A 20681-nucleotide genomic window follows, 5' to 3' on the forward strand; every position below is an offset into this window, starting at 1 on the left:
TGCTGGATTTTTGCAGGAACTGGATTAGGCTGTCATACACGTCGATCCAGAGCATCCCAAACATGCTCAATCGGTGACATGTCTAGTGAGTATGCAGACCATGGAAGAACTGGGACATTTTAAGCTTCTAGAAATGATGTACATATCCTTGCGGCATGCGGCTGTGCATTATTATGCTGAAACATGAGGTGATGGCATCGGATGAATGCCACAACAATGGGCCTAAGGATCTCATCACGGTATCTCTGTGCATTCTAATTGCCACAGATGAAATGCAATTGTTATCCTTAGCTTATGCCTGCCTATACCATAACCCCACCGCCACCATGGGGCACTCTGTTAACCCTGACTTTAGCAAACAACTTGCCAACACCACGATACACGCCGTCTGCCATTTGCCCGGAACAGTTCAAACACGAGATTCATCTGTGAAGAGCACACTTCTCCAGTGTGCCAGTGGCGATTGAAGGTGAGCATTTGCCTACTAAACTGCAGTCAAGGCAAGTCTCAGACGATCCCGCAGGTGAAGAAGCAGGATGTGGAGGTCCTGGGCTGAAGTGGTTACACGTGGCCTGCTGTTGGGATGCCAGTTCTGCCAAATTCTCTAAAACGACGTTGGAGGAGGCTTATGGTAGAAAAATTAACATGCAATCCTCTGGCAACAGCTCTGGTGGACATTTCGGCAGTCAGCATGCCAATTACATGCTCCCTCAAAACCTTAGACATCTATGGTGGTATTGTGTTGTGTGACAAAACTGCACATTTTAGAGTGGCCTTTTGTCCCCAGCTCAAGGTGCACCTGTGTAATGATCCTGCCGTTTAATCGGCTTCTTGTCAGGTGGATGGATTATCTTGGCAAAGGAGAAATGCTTAATAACAGGGATGTAAACAAATTTAAGCACATTTGCGAGAAATAAGCTTATAGGTGTGTATGAAACATTTGGGGATATTATATTTTAGTATACTTTTGGTTTTGTGCACTGGCTTTAAACAGATGAAAAAATTATGTTCATGGTTAGAGAAAATATATTTCACAGTAGTTTAGATGGTACAATGATCTTCACACTATACTTGCTTGTTTTGTCACGTCAACTTAAATTAGGAGAATGATTCTAACTTTAGCAACCAGGAAAAGGTGGAGGGATTTCTGCATAGTGGATCTTTAAATAAAAATCACAGGCTGTAAAGATGCCAATACAGTTTCACAAACATATGTCATGATCCGAAAGCAAATGAGTCATCATTATCAAAAACAAATGATGATTAGCAAATAAATATGGAAGACAAAATGTTTCCTGATTAACACAGCACAAATTACAAACATTTGTATTGCTTTGCAAACAGTGGTCAAATATGTTTTTGTAATTGTGACAACATTTGTGACTCCACGGATTTTATGTGACAGGCATTTTACATATTTGTGACTTGTATTACATTTGTGAGTTGCTGCAACATGTGCGCTGGGAGTCGGGAAGCAAGTTCAGGGAGCATCATTTAATAAACAAGTGAACAAAACAAGAAACACGAACAACACACAGACAGGAAACTGAAACAGAAACAATGGGGCCGGGAAAAGGAACCAAAAGGGGGTGACATATGTAGGGCAGGGAATCAAGGAGGTGATGGAGTCCAGGTGAGTCTGACGATGCACAGGTGCGCGTAATGATGGTGACAGGTGTGCGCCATAATGAGCATCCTGATGACCTAGAGGCCGGAGAGGGAGCACACGTGACAGTACCCCTTCCCCGATGCACAGATCTAGCCGCCGTACGAAGACAATCCCGGGGATCAGGAGCGGACTGGTCAACCTTGCTGATGCGCGGGAACCTGTCCCCGGTTGGGATGCAGGAATCTGACGATCTGGTGGAAGCAGGGGACCCTGGCGATCGGGCGAAGGCATTAAAGCCCGACGAGCCAGTGGAAGTAGGGGAGCCTGGCGATCCGGCGAAGGCATGAAAGCCCGACAAGCCAGTGGAAGTAGGGGAGCCTGGCGATCCGGCGAAGGCATGAAAGCCCGACGAGCCAGTGGAAGTAGGGGAGCCTGGCGATCCGGCGAAGGCATGAAAGCCCGACAAGCCAGTGGAAGTAGGGGAGCCTGGCGATCCGGCGAAGGCATGAAAGCCCGACGAGCCAGTGGAAGTAGGGGAGCCTGGCGATCCGGCGAAGGCATGAAAGCCCGACAAGCCAGTGGAAGTAGGGGAGCCTGGCGATCCGGCGAAGGCATTAAAGCCCGACGAGCCAGTGGAAGTAGGGGTGCCTGGCGATCCGGCGAAGGCATGAAAGCCAGACAAGCCGGCTGAGGCAGGGGAGCCTGGCCATCCGGCTGAGACGTGAGAACCTGTAGCGGCTTCCGAACCCAAAGTCATTCCACCTGACACAAAAAAAAACACTCCCTGATGCTTCCCTTAGGTGAGGCGTTATTCTGTAACGATACGCTGAGAGTCAGGAAGCAAATTCAGGGAGTGAGTGTTTTAATAAATAAACACAACTAAATACAAAACAATTAACACAAACAACGCACAGACATGAAACAATAACAATAATGCTTGGGGAAGGAACCAAAGAGAGTGACCTTTATAGGGAAGGTAATCAGGGAGGTAATGGAGTCTGAAGACGTGCAGGTGTGTGTAACGATGGTGCCAGGTGTGCGCCATAACGAGCAACCTGGTGACCTAGAAGCCAGAGAGGGAGCTCACATGACAGTTGCTACATATTTGTGAAATGCATTTTATGGATCAGTTTGTGCATAATTAATATACGGCATCCAGATTAGGACATCCTCAGTTCTCATAAAAATAAGATAAAAATGAATATATCAATTACTTTTAGAAATGCATCTGTTTGGTATCTTAATTTCATACTTAATTAACTAGTTTCCTTTCAGTGATCCCATCCCTTCCTTTCCCCCCTCCTTTGCTTTCCTTGCTCTCTATCCTCCTTACCGAACTCCCTTTTGTTTTCTATCTTCCATTCCTACTTTCCTAGCTTCAGTTCCGTGATTCCTTTCCTCCCCTCCTTTGCTTTCCTAGCGCTCTTTCCTCCTTTTCTTGCTCCCTTTTCTTCGCTCTCCTCCTTTCCTATATCCATTTCTTCCTTTCCTAGATTTTTTTCCTCGGTTCCTTGCTCCCTTTACTTCCTAGTTTATTTTCTTCTTCTACTGTCCTACCTTCCTTTCCTCCTATCCTATGCTTCCCTTCCTTCCTTCCTTTCTTCTCCTTTCTAGATAACTTTCTTACTTGCCTAGCTCCCTTTCCTGCTTTCATTGCTTCCATTCTTCCCTAGCCTCCGTTCAGCTCCTTTCCTAGATCCCTCTCCTCTTTTCCTAAATACCTTTCCTCATGGAAAGGAGGAAAGGGAGCTAGAAAAGGAAAGTTGGAAAGGAAGCTATGAGTGGCGGAAAGGAAAATGAGCTAGAAGACGATTAGGAAGCTAGAAAAGGAATGGGGGAAGGGGATCTAGGAAAGGAGGAAATGAAAGGGTGCTTGAAAAGGAAAGGAAGAAAGGGGGCTAGGAAATGAAGCTCAGAAAGGATACGAGGATAGGAGCTAGGAAAGGAAAAGAGGAAAGAGTCCTGGGAAAAGAAAGGCAGAAAGGGAACTAGGAAATTATTAAATAAAGCTAGGAAAGGAAGAAAGTAAAGGAAATTAGGGAAGGACCAACAAAAAGAAGAAAGGAAGCTAGGTAAGAGGAAAGGAAAGAGAGTTGGTTAAGTATAGGAGGAAAGAGAGTGAGAAAAGCAAAGGATGGGAGAAAAGGAAGGGATCAAGGAAAGGCAGCTAGGAAAGGAAGATAGGAAAGATCAAGGAGAGAAGGAAAGGGAGCTAGAAAAGGATAGGAGGGAAGGAAGCTAGGAAAGCAGAGGAGTGGAGGAAAGGAAGGGATCAAGGAAAATAAGCTATAAAAGGAGGAAATTAAGTTAGAAATGCATCGGTTTTGTATCCTTTAAGTAATTATTTGATATATTCATTTGTATGAGAATTTAGGTTGTCCTATTCTGGATGTCATATTTTAAATCTGCATAACTGGCAAATATGTGAGGCCACTCACAAATATGTGGAGCAACTCACAAATGTAATGCAAGTCACATATTTTACCCCTGTTATGTTTTCAAAGCAAGAAAATGTTTCTAAAATGTGCTGTGTTACAAAAAGATTTGTCTTGCATTTATTTGCTAATCGTCATTTGTTTTTGTTAATTATGACTTATTTGCTTTTGGACCATGACATATGTTTGTGAAACTCAATTGGCATATTTGCAGACTTTGATTTTTATTTAAAGGTTGCATTCTGTATTTTCAAAACACATATTTTGTTGGTGACTCACTACTCATACAGTATATTACACATTTTGATAGACATATACCTCCATAGATTTACCCAGTGAACTCAATCACGAGGACAACCTGTATGGACCTTTCCAAAGGATCCTTTTTTCAGTGGTTGCATGCATTTAGAGGGAAACCAATGAAAAGAGAACTTCTCTCATAACCATATCTGAGAAATTCTCTCATAAACATAACTGTTATAAGAGAACAGTTTAGAATAATAGAATTGTTAGAATGGAAATTTGTCTTCTGCCTTTCCCAACACCCCCAGATACAGATACAGATACACAAACACACACACACACACACACACACACACACACACACACACACACACACACACACACACACAAGCAGCACAAGGTCAGCCGCAGTCGAGCTCCACTCCCCAGGGCCGTAACCAGGGTCTGTGTTTTAGTGAGGTACGAAAGTTAAACCTCATTTACTGCATTTCTATACAATTTAAGTCCTGCTGTATCTTCATTCACCTTTCTTGATCCAGTATTTCCCAAACTCAGTACTGGGGACCTCAAGGGGTGCATGTTGTGGTTTTTGCCCTGGGACTATACAGCTGATTTAAATCATCAAATCTTAGTGTTCATTATTTGAATCAGCTGTGTAGTGCTAGGGCAAACAACTAAATATGCCATGCTTGGGGTCCCCAGGACCAAGTTTGGGAAACGCTGACATAGCCTATTAGCTATAAAATTAGCTGCTACACATTAACTCACATTAACTCAGCAGGAAAAGTATTTTATTAACAAAAAGTAAACAAATTAGTATACTTTACAGATTTTGGTTGTTGCCGTTTTAAAGCTCATTTCTGGCAATTCTACAAATGTTGCCATGACTTATGTCATGTTAAATATATCCAAGTGAGATTGACTAACACAATCAAATGGGGGGCCACATGGAGTTTAGGGCCTCTGGGCACATGTAATTCAGACATGATTACTACAAGTTTGGAAAGTTGGCTAGACTAACTAGACTAATTTACCAATCTAAAAAACCTTAACTTACATGGGCTAATTGAGTGCCTGTCAGTGATTGACATATAACAATAGGAAAACTGCTGATGCACAACTAAGTTTCAAAATTGCACCTTGTGAATCCTACTATTCTAACTCAACAGGAAGTTTAGACCCTGACTGAGTTCCCCCAAAATAAAACACACACACATATACACACAACTACTCAATACAGGGTCTTTATGTGTACTCTTCTCTACATTGTAGGATAATAGTGAAGACATAAAAACTATGAAATAACACACATAGAATCATGTAGTAACCAAAAAAGTGTTAAATCAAAATATATTTTATATTTGAGATTCTTCAAAGTAGCCACCTGTAAGAACCGACACTGGAGATGAGAAGCAAAGTGTTGAACATTTCATTTAGCACAGACATGGAACAGCGTCAGAACCAGGTAATACAAAGACAAACAACAATTCATGCTGAAGCGGGAACAGAGCTGGGGAAGAGGCATATATAGGGGAGGAAGTAACACAAGTGATTGAGTCCAGGTGAGTGCAATGAATCGCTGATGCGCGTGACGAGGGATGCAGGTGTGCGAAATGATGATGGCAGGAGCACGTAATGTTAAAGGTGGGCCGGCGTGACACCACCCTTTGCCTTCATGACAGCTTTACACACGCTTGGCATTCTCTCAACCTGCTTCATGTGGTAGTCCCATAGAATGCATTTCAATTGACAGGTGTGCTTTGTTAAAAGTTCATTTGTGGAATTTCTTTCATTCTTAATTCAAATTAATGCGTTTGAGCTAAACAGTTATGTTGTGACAAGGTAGGGGTGTATATATGTATATAACATAATGTATATTTTGATTTGTTTAACACTTTGTTTGTTACCACATGCTTCCATGTGTTATTTCATAGTTTTGATATCTTCACTATTATTGTACAATGTAGAAAATAGTAAAAAATAAAGAAAAACCCTTGAATGAGTAGGTGTGCCCAAACGTTTGACTGGTACTGTATATATTATATTTTTTATGCAGGAATAGCCCTGCCACTACCAATTAATGAACTGTAAAGCCAAGCTTTCCACTGACCTCATATTTTCAGAGTGCAGTTACATATTCTAAACAGGGGTAGAATGGGGGCTAGAACTTAATTTAATTGATGAATTATTGTTGGCTCAGAATGTATTATTATCAGCAGTAATCACCAACACATTAATTGCATACTACAGTGCCTTCAGAAAGTATTCACACACCTTTACTTTTTCCACATTTTGATGTTAAAGCTTGAATTTAAAATGGATTAAATGTAGATTTTTTTGGTCACTGGCCTACACACAATAGCCCATAATGTCAAAATGTAATGATGTTTTTAAAATGTTTACAAATTCTTAAAACATGACAAGCTGAGTGAATAAATATTCAACCCCTTTGTTATGGCAAGCCTAAATAAGATAAGGAGTAAAAATGTGAATGACTACCTCATCTCTGTACCCCACACATACAATTATCTGTAAGGTCCCTCAGTCGAGCAGTGAATTTCAAACACAGAGTCAACCACAACGACCAGGGAGGTTTTCCAATGCCTCGCAAAGAAGGGCACCTATTGTTAGATGGTTAAAAAATACATTGAATATCTCTTTGAGCATGGTGAAGTTATTCATTAGGTTTTGGATGGTGTATCAATACATCGAGTCACTACAAAGATACAGGCAACCATAACTCAGTTTCCAGAGAGGAAGGAAACCACTCAGTGATTTCACCATGAGGACAATGGTGTCTTTAAAACGATTACAGAGTTTAGTGGCTGTGATAGGAGAAAACGGAGGATGGATCAACAACATTGTAGTTACTCTACAATACTGTACAGAATAAAAAATATTCCAAGACATGCATCCTGTTTGCAACAAGTCTTTAAAGTAATACTGCCAAAAATGTGGTAAAGCAATTCACTTTTAGTCCTGAATACACAAGTTGTATTTTTTGTGGCAAATCCAATACAACACATTACTGAGTATCACTCTCCATATTTTCAAGTATAGTGGTGGCTGCATCATGTTATGGGTATGCTTATAATCGTTAAGTACTGGGGAGATTTTCAGGATAAGAAAGAAACGTAATGGAGCTACAGTAAGCACAAGCAAAATCCTAGAGGAAAACCTGGTTCACTCTGCATTCCATCAGACACTGGGAAATGAATTTACCTTTCAGGAGGACAATTACCTAAAACACAAGGCGAAATCTACTGTACACTGGAATTGCTTACCAAGTAGACAGTGAATGTTCCTGAGCGGCCGAGTTACAGTTTTGATTGAAATCTAGCTGAAAACCGATGGCAGGACCTGAAAATGATGGGCAAATGATGCAAAATCCAGGTATGGAAAGCTTTCAGAGATTTACCCAGAAAGACTCACATCTGTAATCGCTGCCAAAGGTGCTTCTACAAAGTATTGACTCAGGGGTGTAAATATTTATGTAAATTAGATATTTCTGTATTTCATTCTCAATAAATGTGCAATCATTTCTAAAAACATGTTTTCACTTTTTCATTGTGAGGTAGTATGTGTAGATGGGTGAGAAATGTTGAATTCTGGCTAACAACAAAATGTGGACTAAATCAAGGGGTATGAATGCTTTCTGAAAGCACTGTCTACTACAAATACATTTTATGTGTTAGGTTTGTAGGGCAATAAAGATACTTCTAATGGTGAAGAGTAGCTAAATTGAAGGAAACATCGTGATATTTGCACTGAAACTGAAGCTATTTGCAAGTCTAAAGCAATCATATTTATACCATGAATTCTGTGAATTAACATTAACTCAACTAAAACTAAATGGGATTATGCTGAGCGGGGCGAAAGGCCAGACAGTCAAACTATTGACTCCCAGTGAGTGCAGAGCCCCTCAAACACAGCGCCACTCTTGTCTGTCTGGTGACTATCAATCCCAATTGATTTGTGATCTAGAGCAGATTTTTGACTACAGCGACGCATTGTTAATTTCCTTCCATATTTTAAAATGTTTAAGTCGAATAGGTCTACTGTATATGTCTGTAAACTGTAACCAATCTTTAGCTCATCGAACTTTGAGGAGACTGACTCAGAGGAATGTAAATATAGATGACATGGAATGTTAAACATCTTTCAGAATATGCTGTCTTTATTTGTTATCTTGCCCTGTTGATTATCTAATTGTTTGCCGAAATTTGCATTGGGTGGCATGCGTAATTTTACGTATGAGTAATTTACACAAATTGAATAACTAATCCATTTCAAATTAGCCTGCATTAGGCTACAAAAATGGTTCTTATCATTTTCTTATGTCGCATTATAAACGATGTTATATTTATGGAGCAGGTGTCTGAAATTATGAAATAAACCAAAAATAAACAAATAAATACTATTTAAAGTTAAAGCGCAGGAATCCATCCATGAAACCAAGTGACACAAAACATGACCAGTAACTCTCAATAGCATATGTGAATAATGCACACAACCCAGATTAGGCTGGAAGTTTAATGATCATGTCAAATCCCATTGAACCTACTACAGCAAACAGCATGGCATGCTACCAGGAATTAGATCATATAGAATTGAGCAAGTGACAAACCCAAAAGAAGATCAGTAATTCAGTACCATCCATGCCATACAATCCAGAATCCACATTACCTTTTTACTGTCTGGCAACGCGCAGAGCTTGCTGTCCCCTGTCAAAGAGCCAGACCTATTCTGTCCGATAGTTCCCTGCTGTGGCGACATGGTTTCCATCAAGGCTACTACAGTAGATCGACTCGGAGTCTGCTGCTGCTTCAGACCACAGCGCACGTATTCATATTCCCATTGCATCCAAAGTTATCCAGCGACAGGACCAAACGAATAAAGAGGTAACCCGGTGAGAAATTCATAATTCACGGCAATATAACGGATAATAACGAGACAAGACGCGTTAAATAAACCTGGACTGAGTTCATCACTGAAAGCTCAAAGAACGCACTGGCAAATTATAATTTCTAGTCGCTGTCAACGAGATCCACAAGGAGTCTTTCGGTCTGAAGCAGTGTATTCGTTTCGACTCAAACCCATGCGTAGGTTTGCCTCTACAGTCTGAACTGAGGGCGGTCCTAGCGCCGCTGGGTACCTAAACATGAACATTTGCTCTAATAGAGAGGTAACTGTTCTAGCTCATAAATCACATGCAAACCGTTTGCAGACCAGGTGAAGGAATGCGCTCTGTATGCCAAGAATAACATGACTAATGCTAAATAATTTACGAAGTATGAATTTTCTACTGTATATACATGACACAGTCCACCCCACTCTCTGTATGCACACCCAATAGAGTTGGTCTGTTTGCCTTCAAACAACCTGTATACATGTCTCATTTTACTATGAAAAACTGTGTGGAAAAGGTAAAATATAGTCACAGGCCTACAATAAGTTGATACATTAATTTATAACTGCTCAATTAAGTCAAACCTGTAAAACAATACTAAACTTACTGTGCCATTTAATACAATGTATGAGATATGACACACTAGTGAGGACTGCCACTATTTATCTTTAACCAAAACGTCAAAACGTTGGCATGTGGCTGATTTTTATAGTACGTTTTAACTGGAACTTGTATTCTCCCTCGCCCTCATATGGGTGCTAGCAAGCATGTTAGGTGGTGCTAGGTATCAACAGCCAATCCAGTAGGGGCTATAGTGAGCTTTGATTGGTCATGCGTGCCGCGATGACACAGGGTATTTGCATAAAGTTCCGTTTTCCACAACTTTGGTCCCGCCCTGTTCCCTTCTGTTGCCCATGCTCGCAACACCCAATGGTCCCCCGCCCGCTTCGCTTCTCTTCCATTGGAAATTAATGGCTTTTTAAAGTCAGAAAAGGATAATCATATGATAGGTAAGACATACAAAACATTGCAGAGAGCCTATCCAACTGACAATGTCTTTGAAAAAAATACAAACTATTTCGACCAAGACCTAAAAATGACTGATATTAGCACAAGAAGGGAGTGTTGGAACATAACTTTTGAAATTACAGTTAACAACCTAACTTGTTAAACTCTGACCCCCTCGTGGCATTTTCTAAACAACACATAATATTGTATACTACCCTCATAAAGTACATTTTGGTTAAAAAATATATAAATCCTACAAACACATGCTTAGTACTGTTCGTACTGATAAAGGTGTCAGAAACAATGTGACTACTATAGAGCCCGAGATACTGCAGACCCCCCAAAAATTGTCTTTTTTTTGTGGGGGTGGGGGTCCCCCCAATTATCCCCATGCTAAGGAATAAGAGATTTGAACGTCTAGATTTGAGACTAAATATTATGTTACCAATTACTGTTCCAAAAGTAATTTAAAAAAAGTTTTACCTAATGGACGCACTTTAAACCTACGCAAATTCCAAATTCCCACGTACCATACCTTAATTTTTTGTCTTACAGGAAGCATATACACATGACCCATTTCAGGAAACTAGGCATATGTCACTAGTCACAACTTCACAGGAGAGTCATTTGAAAGTTATAAATGTTTTTTCAAATAGCATTTTTAACAGAAATGCCTTCTGGAACATGTGAACTTTCATGTGTCTTAATAACAAACGTGTATGCTATCTGTAAATACGAATACAATTGCTAAATTACAAGCCTTGTTGGTTAAGCCACAGAAAAAGTAAGCAACCTTCCCACTAACCGTGCTTGGCTGAGATAATGAGTGGGTTGGACATGCCGAGAGAGGAGTTCGGATTGGTCTGCAATATAGAAGGCTTCTGTGTATTTGAGCTGGTCAGTCTGTGTTGGTAACTAAGGGCAACCGTAGCATAGCATCCATGACAGGGAGACGCGTCCATCATGCATGATGATGTATACAGGTAAGATAGTGCAGCGTTAGCTAGCTACATTTACAGATATTACATGTTTATAATTTTGACAGAAAGTGGTTTAATTTCAAACTAAAGAGTACTGTTAGCAAGCTAGCTAACGTTAGCTGGCTGGCTCCCTAATTGACGTTATTATTTGTATCCCAGAGCTGCTTGCTTTGATAGTTAGAGCCTAATGTTAGCTAGCTAACATTGAACTTGGTTGGTTAGCTCCCAGCATATTCATGCAGTGTAGTAACTACATTATTTGTCACTATGTTCATTGTTGTTTAACTAGCTAACATTAGCTGGCTGGCTCATTAGCTAACATTACGTGACGTGTGATCTTACACGCTTGTCTACCAAGATAGGTTCATTGTTTAACTAGCTAGCTAGCTACATGTCTTAAGCTAAAGTGTACTGTTAGCTAGCTAACATTAGCTGGCTGGCTCCCTAGCTGACAATAGTATTCGTATCCCAGAGCTGTTTGCTTTGCTAGTTAGAGCCAAATATTAGTTAGCTAACATTGAACCTGGTTGGTTAGGTCCCAGCATTTTCATGCAGGGTAGTAACGACATAATTTGGCACTATATTCATTGTTGTTTAACTAGCTAATGTTAGCTGGCTGGCTCGTTAGCCAACGTTACGTGACGTGTGTGATCTTACATGTTGTTTACATAGTGAGGTTCATTGTTTACTTAGCTAGGTAACTACATTTCTTAAGCTAAAGTGTACAACACCTGTTGAATATGGCCGGTGTCAGTAAGCGTAAAAAAGCGTAATGAAATTGTTGCCAGCAGAGCTGGTTAGGCTGTTTTCATGTTATCCATAGGTAAACAAATCATCAGCCAGTGTCAAGTTTGTGCTATGAAAGCTCCAAGAGGAAAACGAGATGGGTAGGGATAAAGCTTAAGAGGGTGTGAACGATGCTGAATGGGTATAGACAAAGTAGAGCTCTTCACTAAATACCAAAACATTCAAAGGCCATTTTCTCAAAAGTGAGTTTACAAGTTTGTCAACTTTCAAAGCAGAATTACTTTCCCATTGTTCCTAAAAAATGCATTGTATGATATACCATTTTGTAGCCTTGAGTCTTTACTTTTTATCCAATGTAAAAAACACAATTTCAAATGTTGCTATATAAGACCGAATCCAGATGGTGAGTCACATATGAGGAGATAGCTGAAGTCTCTATGTATCCATTGATGTAAATATATCCTCTGTCTGATTACCAGTTTGTCCACTAGATGGCAGTAAGAGATCACATGACATCTCTTGGCCACTTGAAACCAGTTGCGTCTGGTTTGGGTAGTCACTGTGCGAAATGGATTTTCAAGGCTGACATCTTAAAAGGACCTTAGCAATCAGGCATTTCAATGACATTGCCAGATTTGAGTTTGATTTCCAAAAAGACAAAGCCTGTAGCTTTCAAATGATATGTCACTTTCTATTTTCTGATGTATTTGTTTTTTTGGGGTGGAGGTGCCCCCCTAAACTCACCGGACCCTGTACAGGTCCAAAAACAACCACTCAGAGTTTAACAGGTCCTAATTCTCCTAACCTGCTATGTTTATTCGCTCATGTGGATGTCAGGTGAGCAGATGGACTTTCCCTGGAACCCAAATTGAAAGACAGATTCACAAAAATGCCATATTCATTTGTTAAGTAAATTATATATTTTTTGTCACAAGAGTGGCCACTTAAATTCCAGCGCCGACAGAGATGGCCGCCTCGCGTTCCTAGGAAACTATGACGTTTTAAAAAATATTACGTGTTATTTCTTACATTGGTACCCCAGGTCATCTTAGGTTTCATTACATACAGTCGAGAAGAACTACTGAATATAAGAGCAGCGTCAAATCACCAACAGTACGACCAAGAATATGACTTTTGAAGCGGATCCTGTGTTCTGCCTTTCACCCAGGACAACGGAATGGATCCCAGTCGGCGACCCAAAACAACGACTTCGTAAAAGAGGGAAAGGAAGCGGTCTTCAGGTCAGACTCCGGAGACGGGCACATCGCGCACCACTCCCTGGCATACTTCTCGCCAATGTCAAGTCTCTCTCAACAAGGTTGATGAAATCCGAGCAAGGGTAACATTCCAGAGGGACATCAGAGACTGTAACGTTCTTTGCTTCACGGAAACATGGCTCACTCGTGAGAGACGCTATCGGAGTAGCCAGCTGGTTTCTCCGCGGATCGCGCCAACAGAAACATACATCTTTCTGGTAAGAAGGGGGGCGGGGGCGTATGCTTTATGGTTAACGAGACGTGGTGTGGTCACAACAACATACAGGAATTCAAGTCCTTCTGTTCACCTGATTTAGAATTCCTCACAATCAAATGTCGACCGCATTATCTACCAAGGGAATTCTCTTCGATTATAATCACAGCCGTATATATTCCCCCCAAGCAGACACAGATGGCTCTGAACAAACTTTATTTGACTCTTTGCAAACTGGAATCCACATATCCTGAGGCTGCATTCATTGTAGCTGGGGATTTTAACAAGGCTAATCTGAAAACAAGACTCCCTAAATTGTATCAGTATATCGATTGCGCAACCAGGGATGGTAAAACCTTGGATCATTGCTATTCTAACTTCCGCGACGCATATAAGGCCCTCCCCCGCCCTCCTTTCGGGAAAAGCTGACCACGACTCCATTTTATTGCTCCCTGCCTACAGACAGAAGCTAAAACAAGAAGCTCCCGCGTTGAGGTCTGTTCAACGCTGGTCCGACCAATCTGATTCCACGCTCCAAGACTGCTTCCATCACATGGACTGGGATATGTTTCGCATTGCGTCAAACAACAACATAAGGCTCACAACCATAAGGCTCTCCAGAGGGTAGTGAGGTCTGCACAACGCATCACCGGGGGCAAACTACCTGCCCTCCAGGACACCTACACCACCCGATGTCACAGGAAGGCTATAAAGATCATCAAGGACAACAACCACCCGAGCCACTGGCTGTTCACCCCGCTATCATCCAGAAGGCGAGGTCAGTACAGGTGCATCAAAGCTGGGACCGAGAGACTGAAAAACAGCTTCTATCTCAAGGCCATCAGACTGTTAAACAGCCACCACTAACATTGAGTGGCTGCTGCCAACACACCGACTCAACTCCAGCCACTTTAATAATGGGAATTGATGTAAAATATATCACTAGCCACTTTAAACAATGCTACTTAATATAGTGTTTACATACCCTACATTATTCATCTAATATGTATACGTATATATTGTACTCTATATCATCTTTATGTAATACATGTATCACTAGCCACCTTAAACTATGCCACTTTGTTTACACACTCATCTCATATGTATATACTGTACTCGATACCATCTACTGCATCTTGCCTATGCCGCTCTGTACCATCACTCATTCATATATCTTTATGTACATATTCTTTATCCCTTTACACTTGTGTGTATAAGGTAATAGTTTTGGAATTGTTAGTTAGATTACTCGTTGGTTATTACTGCATTGTCGGAACTAGAAGCACAAGCATTTCGCTACACTCGCATTAACATCTGCTAACCATGTGACCTGGTTTTTGTTTGTTCCCATGAAAAGCATGTCTCAGTGGATAAACCAAAACTACACAAGTGAAGTGTGTTAGAAATTTGGTTTGAGGGGCCTCCCGGGTGGCGCAGTGGTAAAGGGAGCTGTACTGCAGCGCCAGCTGTGCCATCAGAGTCCCTGGGTTCGCGCCCAGGCTCTGTCGTAACCGGCCGCGACCGGGAGGTCCGTGGGGCGACGCACAATTGGCCTAGCGTCACCTGGTTTAGGGAGGGCTTGGTCGGTCCTTGTCTCATCGCGCACCAGCGACTCCTGTGGCGGGCTGGGCGCAGTGTGCGCTAGCCAAGGTGGCCAGGTGCACGGTGTTTCCTCCGGCGCATTGGTGCGGCTGGCTTCCGGGTTGGATGCACACTGTGTTAAGAAGCATTGCGGCTTGGTTGGGTTGTGTATCGGAGAACGCATGACTTTCAACCTTCGTCTCTCCCGAGCCCGTACGGGAGTTGTAGCGATGAGACAAGATAGTAGCGAAATTGGGGAGAAAAAGGGGTAAAATAAAAATAAATAAAAAATGTGGTTTGAGTTGCCAGTGGCGGACCATGTTTTGGTGTGGCATAGGTAATGTGTTTCTCACTTCACTCATGAGTCGTGAAAGACAGTAGGCCTATGGCGCTGGTATAGACTAGTCACTTGAGTCACAGAATAGCCTATGACTATTAGGCCTTGATATTGTTCCAAAATTAAGCCTTTTTTGAAGATACCACATCTGCAAGTGTTGCGGCTGACTATTTATCATAGTGTCTAGTCTAGTTCCCTAGTTGGCACAGCAACAATATGATATACACCTCATGGTCTGTGCCTCCCTCGGTCATTATCAGTTCAAGGGGAAAGGGAGTTTAATTGCATCAGGGATTCTCCCTAGAAACAAGAATCAATATGTGGTTCTTGAATGTCATCTGACATTTGCTTTGAAGAGCGACAAAGACCATTCTCCGACAAGGTCTGGTGAGTGTTTGGAAACCAAACCTGGGGAAGGTATGGAGTTGAACAATTATCTATTTCAGTAAGAGAAAATTACTATTGACCTGGTATTTTTTCCAAGCCTGACATTCTTTCTATATAAACCAACTGCTGGCATACGATCTTCTCATCTTATCGTTTATAAGCAATGATTAAAAGAAGACAGCATGTTTCTTAAATACCTGCCACATAAAAATATGTAATTTTATCTTATCAAATACTTCCCTCGACATCCACACCCTTACTGTCAAGTAGGTTGATGTTACAGAATTGGATCAGAATGTTGACACTGAACCTGATGCCATATACACTTCTCAGAGAGGGGCGAAAGGAGAGGAAAGGTTGGTCTGGCTGACATACAGGAGAAGATGAAAGGTTCAGAGGTTGTTTTTTAGGGTTTGGGCAGAGAGCAGGCGCTGGGATCTGACAGACAGACAGACAGACAGCATCCGCTTTGGGAATGGGAACTCTCCACTTTGGAAAGCTCTGAATCCCCATCTCAGTCCCAAAAATAGGGACATTTTCCCCTCAATCATTCCTAGTCTGAATCCCCAGTGACAAACACCGGGAAGAAAATGAAAGGCAGAAATGTCAACATCACCCTGCCGCAGTCTCTATTTCTCTCTCGGCCTCTTAATGCTTCTTTAAACATTGTGGCCGAGAAGCCAGGATAAGAGTTAGTCATGGGAGATTTGGAGGAGAGAGATGTAGATACAGACTGAGAAGGAGAATGGAGACTGAGGGAAAGACAGGGCTTGTGGTTGAAGTGACCATAGAGGAGGCAGAGATACACACAGAGACAAACAGAACAAAACAGAGACTGTGGGTTTATGAGTTTGTTGGTCAAAAACAATAATCTGGGAGAAAGGGTCTATGGGTTTACCATGGGTTAGCCTCTTACAGACAGATAGAGTGCATTCAGGAAATATTCAGATCCCATGACTTTTTCCACATTTTGTTACATTATGGCCTTATTCTAAAATTGATTCAATATTTTATTTTTTCATCAATCTACACACAATACCCCATAATGACTAAGTAAAAACAGTTGTATTTTTATTTTTGCATTTTAAGAAAAAATAAAAACTGAAATACCCTTTTTACATAAGTATTCAGACCATTTGCTATGAGACTCAAAATTGAGCTCAGATACATCCTGTTTCCATTGATCATCCTTGAAATGTTTCTACAACTTGGAGTCCACCTGTGGCAAATTCAATTGATTAGACATGATTTGGAAAGGCACACACCTGTCTATATAATGTCAGAGCAAAAACCAAGACATGAGGTCAAAGGAATTGTTCGTAGAGCTCTGAGACAGGATTGTGTCGAGGCACAGATCTAGGGATGGGTACCAAAACATGTCTGCAGCATTAGTAGTGGCAGCATCATGCTGTGAGGATGATTTTCAACAGCAGGGACTGGGAGACTAGTTAGGATCGAGGGAAAGATGAACAGAGCAAAGTACTCTGTGCTGCCACCACCATGCTTCCCCGTAGGTTTCCTCCAGACATGATGCTTGGCATTCAGGCCAAGAGTTCAACGATGACAACCTGCTCCAGAGTGCTCAGGACCTCAGAGTGGGTGCGAAGGTTCACCTTCCAACAGGACAAGGACCCTAAGAACACAGCCAAAACAATGCAGGAGTGGCTTCGGGACGAGTCTCTGAATGTCCTTGAGTGGCCCAGCCAGAGCCCGGACTTGAAACCGATAGAACATCTCTGGAGACACCTGACAATAGCTGTGTAGCAATGCTCCCCATCCAACCTGGCAGAGCTTGAGATGACTTGCAGAGAAAAATGAGAGAAACTTCCAAAATAAAGGTGTGCCAAGCTTGTCGCATCATACCCAAGAAGACTCAAGGTTGTAATCGCTGCCAAAGGTGCAACAAAAAAGTACTGAGTATTAGTGAATATTAGTATAATATTACTGAATATTTATGTAAATGTGAAATTACAGTTTTTTATTTCTAACAACCTGTTTTTGCTTTGTCATTATTGGGTATTATGTGTAGATCGATGAAACATTTTTTTTATTAATCCATTTTAGAATAATGCTGTAACAAGTCAAGGGGTCTGAATACTTTCCAAATGCAGGAGACAGACGGGCATAATTACAGAGAGAGACAGAGGGACACAGGCAGTCTGGCCGACAGTCATAGACATAGACACAGAGGGACAGTCAGTCAGTCAAACACAGGGACAGGGAGAGTCAGACAGTCTTAGCCTGTCTGCCTATCACATCTGCTCTCCTGTGGACACGCACACTCTGCCCCTCCCTCAGCTAATCTGATAAACTACACTACCTAGAGAGCTGGCTATTCTAATTACTGACTGTGCTCGTTGGTAGAGAGCATCCGTGTGTGTGTACACTGCACAGACCAGAGAGGACAGGCTCTATGACGATGCAGTGATTCGGTTTATGTCATCCCCTAGGGGTGGAATGGCCGACTGTTTTGGTTTCACAGAGGGGTCAACCTGGTGTTAGAGGAGACGGATAAACGGAACAGGGGATAACCCAGGACCTGTTGTGGGTGTGATGATTTATTTGACTAAATGTAAGCCCGGAGGTCCTATGTTTAAGGGAGCAGCCTCTGAGCCACAGAGTGAAATTGACCAATTAATGAGGCAATGCAATCATTAGTTTTGGGAAGCAAGGTAGAAATTAAATGGGGTCTGGGGGAGGGGAAAGTTCAGGAAATGTCCTCTATATTGCTATTGCTACACCAAACACCAAAAGCCATAGCCCTATCTGTCCTGGCATGTCACTGACAGTAGAGTGACCACAGAGGTTTTCATACAGCCAGGTATGCATGACCGCACTTGCTCTCTGTTAGGACAGTCAAGACAAGTAGCCAACAAAGTCAGGCTAATCTTGACCATTTAGAAGAGAGAGGATAGTATAGGAGTGTGTTTATCTATGGCAGGCTGGCTTATCACTGGTGATGGCTTTGTACGTCAGCACTAACGTTTGAGCACTATGTGTGTGTGAGCTGCCATCAGCGCCAGGGACCTCTTATCATCCTCTCAGGGGTGAAGGGTCAAGCCCTGCATTCCAGCAGGGGTCAGGATCATTAGACAAAGGTCACCCCTGACTTCACTCAGAGGACAGACGGTGGAAGGTTTGGTGAGGTGGTCAGGCTGAGTGGTTGGCTAGACGTATCCATACTCTTTGGTAAATGTACGCCAGGGTTGGACAACTAACACACCTTCTAACTGAAGGATGAACCATGAATAGTTGATCATTTTAAATCAGTTGTGGTAGTGCTGGTCTGGAAAAAAACTTCACATAATATGGATACAATATATTTAAGTGGATACAATATATCTAAGCTGTGGCACTGTGTACAGGACAGGAGCAGAAAGAATCACGTTCAATGGTGAGGGAGCGGTTCTGAAGAGTTGTAATTTTACGGCATTCTGTTCCGTTGTGGGTTTGTTAACCAGCAAGAGGAGCGGGAAGGCGTGGTTTGGATGGTATTAAAAGGCATGGTGTGTGTGTGTTTTAATGAGAATGCACTGCTAGCTTTGCCCATTTACTGTGTAGGGACAGAAATAAAAGCAGAATTACAGTGTTGAAGTTTTTCCATCTTACATCCCAGAACCAACCCTCTCCAATGTAATCACACACACACACACACACACACACACACACACACACACACACACACACACACACACACACACACACACACACACACACACACACACACACACACACACACACACACACACACACAAAAATGTGTTGTGTGGACTAAAACAGCATAAAACATGGTCAAATGAATTAGCCAGGTACAGGTACAGTCATTTTTTTAAACATTGAGAACTAGGTTGGTCTATTTTTGGATGAAATTAACCAGTTATCTACACTACAGTTTAAAAGTTTGGGGTCACTTAGAAATATCTTTGTTTTCCATGAAAACATACATGAAATAAGTTGCAAAATGAATAGTAAATATTGTCAAGACGTTGACAAGGTTATAAATAATAATTGTGTCCTTCAAATTTTGCTGTCGTCAAAGAATCCTTCACTTGCAACATTCTAGTTGTCAATTTGTTGAGGTAATCTGAAGAGATTTCTCCCCATGCTCTCTGAAGCACCTCCCACAAGTTGGATTGGTTTGATGGGCACTTCTTACATACCATATGGTCCAGCTGCTCCCACAACAGCTCAATAGGGTTGAAATTCGGTGACTGTGCTGGACACGCCATTATAGACAGAATAGCAACTGACTGCTTCTTCCCTAAATAGTTATTGTATAGTTTGGAGCTGTGCTTTGGGTCATTGTCCTGTGGTAGGAGGAAACTGGCTCCAATTAAGCGCCATCCACGGGGTATGGCATGGCGTTGCAAAATGGAGTGATAGCCTTCTTTCTTCAAAATGCCTTTAACCCTGTACAAATCTCCCACTTTACCACCAGCAAAGCACCCACAAACCATCACATTGCCTCCATCATGCTTGACAGATGGCGTCAATCACTCCTCCAGCATATTTTAATGTTTTCTCCTTCACACAAATGTTCTTCTTTGTGATCCGAACACCTCAAACTTAGATTGGTCTGTCCATAACACTTTTTTCCAATCTTCCTCTGTCCGATGTCTGTGTTCTTTTGTCCATCTTAATCTTTTATTTTTATTGACCAGTCTGAGATATGGCTTTTTCTTTGCAACTCTGCCTAGAAGGCCAGCATCCCAGGGTGTCACCTCCTCACTGTTGACATTGAGACTGGTGTTTTGCGGGTACTATTTAATGAAGCTGCCAGTTGAGGACTTGTGAGGCATCTGTTTCTCAAACTAAACACTAATATACTTGTCCTCTTGTTCAGTTGTGCACTGGGGCTTCCCACTCCTCTTTCTATTCTGGTTAGTGCCAGTTTGCGCTGTTCTGCGAAGGGAGTAGTACACAGTGTTGTATGAGATCTTCAGTTTCTTGGCAATTTCTTGCATGGAACAGCCTT

The 20681-nt window shown here is 41.9% G+C and overlaps 1 protein-coding gene across 3 annotated transcripts in view; it reads right to left on the bottom strand.

Annotated features, from left to right (window-relative positions):
* The window catches only part of LOC124045955 (rho GTPase-activating protein 20-like), a 119674-nt gene that overhangs the window by 41097 nt on the left and 57896 nt on the right, over nt 1–20681 (bottom strand). The window contains exon 1 of one of the 3 annotated variants that reach the window (XM_046365803.1): nt 8974–9345. The exons of the other annotated variants lie outside the window; for them this stretch is intronic. Within the exon in view, the coding sequence (XP_046221759.1) occupies nt 8974–9150 (177 nt within the window). The 5' untranslated portion in view covers nt 9151–9345. Of the gene's footprint in view, nt 1–8973; nt 9346–20681 lie in introns of those variants that run through there. 3 annotated transcript variants of the gene reach the window in all.

This window comes from Oncorhynchus gorbuscha, linkage group LG01 (genome assembly GCF_021184085.1).
Source record: "Oncorhynchus gorbuscha isolate QuinsamMale2020 ecotype Even-year linkage group LG01, OgorEven_v1.0, whole genome shotgun sequence".
In the NCBI taxonomy this organism is placed as follows: domain Eukaryota; kingdom Metazoa; phylum Chordata; class Actinopteri; order Salmoniformes; family Salmonidae; genus Oncorhynchus; species Oncorhynchus gorbuscha.